The sequence below is a fragment of the Symphalangus syndactylus genome, chromosome 23 (assembly GCF_028878055.3).
Source record: "Symphalangus syndactylus isolate Jambi chromosome 23, NHGRI_mSymSyn1-v2.1_pri, whole genome shotgun sequence".
Classification (NCBI taxonomy): domain Eukaryota; kingdom Metazoa; phylum Chordata; class Mammalia; order Primates; family Hylobatidae; genus Symphalangus; species Symphalangus syndactylus.
Window position 1 is genome coordinate 48,312,171 of NC_072445.2, and position 6,862 is coordinate 48,319,032.

The 6,862-nt window shown below is 44.7% G+C and overlaps 1 protein-coding gene across 2 annotated transcripts; it reads right to left on the reverse strand.

The window, feature by feature from the left end:
• Positions 1 to 807: 807 nt before the first annotated feature.
• On the reverse strand, positions 808 to 3,000 carry HDGFL1 (HDGF like 1). Of its 2 annotated transcripts, XM_063633292.1 has the most exons (2): positions 2,394 to 3,000; positions 808 to 2,360 (listed from the first exon to the last, which is right to left on the reverse strand). In XM_063633292.1, exons 1-2 carry the CDS (start codon positions 2,931 to 2,933, stop codon positions 2,142 to 2,144), a joined length of 759 nt encoding a protein of 252 aa, XP_063489362.1. In that variant the 5' UTR covers positions 2,934 to 3,000; the 3' UTR covers positions 808 to 2,141. The 2 variants fall into 2 exon arrangements, with proteins under 2 accessions (XP_063489362.1, XP_055119823.2); XM_055263848.2 differs by having other exon boundaries at positions 808 to 3,000.
• Positions 3,001 to 6,862: the final 3,862 nt, after the last annotated feature.

Consider the following 6,862-nt stretch of genomic DNA (forward strand, 5'->3'; position numbering starts at 1 on the left):
AAATTTGAGTATTAATGCCTACCTTGCCAGATTATTACAAAGATTGAATGAAGTCATCTTTAGGACACAGAGTAGACATTCAGTGACTAGTAACTTCTAGTATTAATATTATTGCAATAGCAGTAATTGAAAAACAAGGAATCATCTGATTTATATATCTTGAAGTAAAATAATACCATCTTTACAGGGATGGAAAACAGGGTTGTCTCCAGTTGCCAACCATGCTGGTTAGTGATGCCATAGCATGTTCTATGAGAAGGACTACAGTATTTACTGAAGCCACATATGCATGCAATGTTGATGAATACAAAAATTAGGATGCCCAATACGTAATGATTATTATATTTAAATATCCTGAGATATCTGCACAAAGCCACTTGCAAATGCAAAACAGCCTACAAATACTATATTTTACAAACTGGGAGTATAAAGCAACTGTCTTATTTTCATGAGTAAGGCATTGGAAGAAACAGTAGTACTACACGTGGGAAAGCAGGAAAAAAAAAAGGACCAATCCTTTCACCCTATTTTTCTACAAAGCAGTTCTTTGGCAAAGCATTGTCCCAATTTGTCATCATCCACACATTCTAAGTTAACTTGTTTCCATTTATTCAAATCAGCAGTAGTGACTATTACAGATGAAGTGAAGGACAGAGACCTTAAGATAACAAAGGTTTCTCAAGGGTGATTCTAAAATGTCCCTGTATATTATAAATAATAGCTTTAACACAAGATGTATAAAAAATAAGAGGAGCATTCCATTTAAGAACCAATTATTTAGAAACCAAAGGAACAGGCCTGAGAAAATTTGCTGTAATCAACTGGTTTTATTTCCTAGAACTGAAATATTCTATGGTTGGTTCTCAGATCAAACTTCCGAAGCTGCAGTCAACAATTTTTCATCAGAGCCCAAGGGAGAGGGGAAGGGGTGAAAGAGACAATAGTTGGAGAAAGGCATAAAGACCATTAGGAAGAGGGTGAGAGAAGACACATCTTCCTCTGTTGTATCAGTGGGCTACATACTAGACCTGTTGATGGGACCAGGTGATGGTACCTGAATGGAAAATGACACCGTGAGGAACAGCAAAGCCTTACTACAAGTCATAAACTTCAAACAGAAAGGGAGCCTTCCAGTTTATCTCAGAAATGGAACAGCAGTGGGAAAGCTAGGGCCAGCGTTGAGGCACACCTAGGGGTAGTTCTTAAAAATTTTTTTGGAACTTCCTTTTATTAAAGATTTTATAAGATATGTGTCTTTTCTTCTATGCCTGAGTGAGATATATGACCGTAGGGTGTCCTTGAGGCTGTGGGGAGAGAAAGCGGCAGCCAAGGATCTTCCCAGGGCATCCCATCAGTGGCCCCAGAGATCTAAATGGGGACAGATATTTCTCACGGTCCCCAACCAGGATATTGGGCAAAGTCAAGTTTTCAGATCTCACAAACAACTTGGAAGCCCCCAAATGTTTTGATGAAAAACGGCAACTCCCAGAACTTCCTGGGCCAGCAAAAGGATTTGTGGAAGACGGGGAGGGGGCATTCTCCACATGCTGCCCCTTTTCCCTGAATGTCTGAAGCTGGGAGGTATGGCAGGCATGGGCAGGAGCTCAGGAAGATGTCGCTCTCCTGCCCGCTAACTACCACAGCTTGAAGACTGCCCATCCCAAGCCCTGGAAGTGCCCTCTGCTCTTTATCTGCCAGGCTTTTCACTCCTACCCATATTCCTAAGCAGAGGTCCATAATGCCTGGGAAAGTAGGAGGGGTGGAGAGGGGTGTCTAGAGGTGAAAACAGCCTGCCTGAACCCCAAGTCCGAAACGGATCCAGGCAACGAGTGGCAAGCGGGCGTGGGGTGGGGTAGGGGGTATAGGGGGGAGAAGAGGGAGCCGGAAGCTGGGATGGTGGCCTCACTTTATCCCAGGGAGGGAACTGAGGCCCTGACTCAGATCACAGAGGCTTGGGGGCAGAGGTGAGAGTCAGGTGGCCTGCCATCCAGGGGACGGGCAGGGCAAAGGAGCGCGGGTTGGAGGAGGACGGGCTGGGGAGAGGGAAAGGCAGTCCCAGATTGCAGGCCGTGGCCAGATTCCCCAAGAACGGCCAGGCTGCAGCAGGACCGGGGCAGGGGCTCTTCTGGAAACGCTGGTAACTACAGGCTGTCGCGATCTCCGCCGCCCGGTGCCTCGGCATGCGACTCCTGGGAGGCCTCCTCGTCGGCGACTTCTTCCTCCCGGAGCTCCTCCTCCTCTGGCTGAGGCGGCTCGCAGGCCAGGCCGGGCTCGCTAGGGTCGCTGCCGTTCTCCACCGCCACGAGGAGCGGACTCTCCTCTTCGACGGCGGCCGCGGCCGCCGCCGCCGCAGCCACCGCCTCCGCCTCCGCCACCGCCTCCGCCACCGCCACCGCCTCCGCCTCCGCCTCCGCCTCCTCCTTCTCCTCTTGGTCGGGGGCTGCCTTCTTAGGTCGTTTGGGGGCGTCCTCCGGCGGGTCCCCCGCGCTCCTCTTCAGCGGCCCCTTCTCCTTCTCCTCCTCAGTGGGCTTGTCGTCGACCGGCTTCCCCAATTCGTCGCCGCCATCAGGGTGGGTCGGCTTGTCCTCGTCGCCCTCCGCGGCCTCGGGCTCCGGCCAAGGCGCGTCTCCGCTGCCCTTCTCTGAGGCTAATGGGCTGTCGGAGGCCTGGACCGTGGGGTTGTTCTCGATCTCCCACAGCCCCTCGCTGAAGCCGCGCCTCTTGTTGGGCTTGCCGAACTTCTCCTTGCACTCCTTGTACGGGAACAGGCGTTTGGGACTCAGGAAGGCCGTCTCGTGGGTCCCGAAGAAAAACACCTGGTAGCGGTTGGGCTGGGTCATGTGCTCTATCCTCGCCGGCCAGTGGGCATAGCCCTTCAACTTGGCAAACACCAGGTCCCCGCTCTTGTACCTGGGCATGCCGTAGGCCGACATAGCTGGTTCTGCGGACCCCGCCTGGGCCACACCGGAAGTAGACGCCGGAGTCTGCGCGCGCGCAGTAAGGGCGGCTGCTGGGCGGGAGTTGTTGAGCGACCTGCTCGAGGGGACCGGCGCCACCTAATGGGCGGGCAACGCTCGGGGCTCCAAGAAGATGCCAGTGCCAAGACTGCATTATCTCGCGAACACGCGAAGCCCGTTGGACCCACCCTCGGACGCCATGATGTCTAGGATGCTGGAGGAAAAAGCTAGGATGGCCGGGTGGCGGTTGTGCTTGTGGCCTTGTGCTAGTGATCAATCTCTACGGCACCTGGGCCAGATGGTTGCACAGTTTAAATAAACGGTGCCAGAGCGGCCTAGAAAGGGGGCAATGTGACAAGAAAACACAGTGACACAATTAGTACGTATTTCCATGAAACTAGTAACAGCCCAGTGCAAGCATGCAGTGTCCCTGTAGGCCCCGATCTGCTCACTACAGGAAACTGTACACCTGCGTTAGGAGCAGCTAAAGAGATGGCTGTGTCAGTGGTTTCAACCCTTTTCTGATTTCCTCCGGGACTAGCACTGGAGCCTGCAGTGAGGCTCAAGAATACGTGAAAGTCTGGTAAAGGGTTAGAGTCAGCAGCGTGGTTAGGATGTCTAAAGTCCATATTACTGGGTAACAAAAATGTCAAACATTATTATATCTTTAGGGTCACAAAAAGTATATAGGAACACCACCACCACGGCAAACAGACATCTAAATATTTCCTACTTTCTATGGAAATGTTCACCTTGGATACCAGACATGAAGTTTAAACTTTGTTGGTGATTGTACCGTATTGTGAAAGATGAGGCTACATGGTTGTAACATTGAGATCATGGCACATGTTTTCAGTATCTTTCTAGAAGAGATGAAAATTGGGTTCATTATGCATAAGAATTAGGTAGAGATCTGCTCATATCGAACATGCTCTTGGTAACTAGAACTTCCTGTGAGCTACAGACTAAAAAAGTATAATCTCAGCTGAGAAACTATTTTAAAAAGAGAATTTTCTTCAGATATAAGTCTCTTCTAAACATATGAATGAAAGTGTCAGTGCAACTGCAGTTGTTTACATAACTTTCTACATCTTTTTTGGATCCTGCTTGCTAGCTGTGAGCAAGCACTCTGAAACCTACCCAAATTTATCATACCAGTACTCTTGACTATTATAACTAGAAAGATGTTCCTTCCCAGTGTAACCAACAGACTAGACGAGAATTAGAGCCCTTAACCCATTTCAGTACAACTCAAATTTGTTTCCCATTTGCTGGGCTGGAACAGCCATTTTAACTCTGAATGGTTGAGACATGCTCTAGGCAAAAGGAGATATCCTCTCCCTAACAAGGTGAAATGAACATGAAGCCCTTTGATAATTCTAAAATTCTAAACAAGTTCTTTCAGCTCTTCTGTCAAGCCATTTTCTTAGAATGCCTATCTGCCCTGCTAATATCTATTACACTTTTATTAAATAAGTAACATCAACAATGCATCAACACTTCGTTTACAAATCAACATCCTGCTACAAAGATGAATCTGACAAGTTCCCTCCTCTCAATTTTACAGGGAAAGTGCTAGAAAACTAGAAATGTTTAGTGGCTGTAGAAGAAAATAGGAAATAATAGGCAGCTATGGAGCCCATAATAGGAAGGAATTTGGAATTTCTGTAAGCAGAGATATTGCTATATGTGGCCATTTTTTTTTCAGGTAAGTATGCTGTACCAATGCACATATCATGTATGAAGGTTGCTGAAATAGGAAAAAAAATCTAGCTAGATAGCATGTCTAGAAGAGGTACTTAGTTGTACCATCAGCTCAATCTGAAGGCAGGACCAGTTCTAAAAGCCAGCTGCTGAAGCTGAAGGTGGCAAAGGTGCCTCACTAGAAAAAGCCAACATCAATAGTTGGGTGGTTGAACTACAGCAGGTGAACAAGTATGAGGGTGTGAAGGCAGGACTGGGGATCTAAGGGTTAGAGCAATAACCAACACTTATGGAAAACTGAGATAAAAAGTATAGCAGGAAGCAAAGACAAAAAGATCTAGTAGAGAAGGATCTAGGTCTGCAAAGAACAGCACAGATTCTATTAAGCAAAGAAGTGTTGTTCCCCAAGTAGATCTTGTGCCTCCACCCTTGCCTACTAATACAGTGTGATGCTGAAAGGCTGGCACAAAAGATGTTTACCTTTGAGGAGCTTAAAATCTCGTTTAAGAGATAAAGGCCGGGCGAGTTCATTACAGAACAGTACAAGCTAGCCTTCAAATGCTAAATTGTGTAATCCTAAATTCCAGGAGAAATCAATGAGAGTGTGGTTATTAGGGCAGGCCTACGGAAGGGGTAGTAGGAGATAGAATAAAAACAATTCTGGCATTTCTCGCTTGTTTGCCAGCTTTGTAAGGCCAGGAGTTAATCTTTGTGAACCTCTGCTACATGATTTCAAGATATTTAAATTAATACTCAGAATTTCTTTCAGGATTATTACAAATATTAATGGGATTATGGACATGAAAGCCCAGATGATGGCTATGAAGGTCTATGATGTGCCAATAAGTGTGAAGTTGACTTTTATTATGGATTAGGCTATTATTATCATTAGGCTAAATGAGGAAAAAGATATATCCAAAGGAGTAGAGAGTCATGAATAAGGGCACCGAAGAAAAGTCCCCACCAGCTGAATTACATATTATATACAGAATTATATATGCAGCACATCTTTTGTATGAAACTGACATAAAAGTTTTTGTTACTTGGAAATATGATCTTGTAAAACAGTGTTCTCTAATTAAATTTATCACCTGATGGTAGCTTATTCTACCATTAGAAAAGGGAAAATGGGAGGAAGGTTGAGAAGAAGCAACCATTTAAATAGAGTTTCACGGAGACCACTTTCACAGATACATCCTTTCTTCTATCCCTACATTCTCAAGGATGCAATTAAGTGGAGTGATCTTGGCTTCTTTTACCTTTGAAACCAACTTGTTGTTAAAGCTATAGTTTCTCTTGCTCAAAGTGAGGAGAGTAGAAAGGATACATTCATGATGACTTGGTTTGGTTTAGATTTAGCTAGTATATAAACAAAGTACTCATGAGGCACTGCAATGATTAATTTTCAGTAACTAGAACTCCATGAGTATAACTGTTCTAACAGGTAAGGATGTTTTAAAAATCATGTGTACCGGGAACACCTGTTTGTCAAGAGGACCTAATTTCAGCGGCAGCATACCTATCAAAACAACACCTTAGAGTCCAAAACATATAACACTTCTCGTTTCCCTTTTCTGGAAAACTAATGACAGGATTTAAAAGCTGCTTGGCAACAATTATGAAACATGGGCAATAAAGCAACGTAATTATACAAGAGAGAGAATAGATATCTAATTGATGTTTTCTTTTTTAGTTACTTTTAAATTCAATTAGTTTGGTGTAAACTATAATTTAAGAGAAATGTAATTGTTTTCTGTGTGCTTTTGTCTTCATTAAAAATATTAACTGCATCTGGGTTTATGCAATAGAATGTTTATACATGGTTGGTATTTGAGATCAAGGCTTTTCTTTTTAAAATGTTCTAGGAGACATAATTGTACAGAGTAAGTCCTCCCCTCCACCATGGGTAGAAACTCCCCCACTGTTCTTCTTTAAAAAGTCACAGGATGTCTGCTACCTCTATATTTTGTCACCTCTACGTTTCATCCATGTCTACTTAGCCTAGCCTTTAAAGCCTCAGGGATTTCTGCAATACAGGCAACTGCTCAGAGTGGAAATAAATTCAGTATCAATGAGGATGTTCTAGGAGCCAAAGAGTGATTTAAAGGATGTTCCCAAGGAGCTATATCATCATCAATTTTTCATTTAATTTTAATTTTTGTGGGTACATATTATCATCATCAATTTGAAGTGAGTAAAAT

Coding starts and splice junctions, on each gene's coding strand:
- HDGFL1 (XM_055263848.2), bottom strand. CDS start 2,933: ATGTCGGCCTACGGCATGCCCAGGTACAAGAGCGGGGACCTGGTGTTT.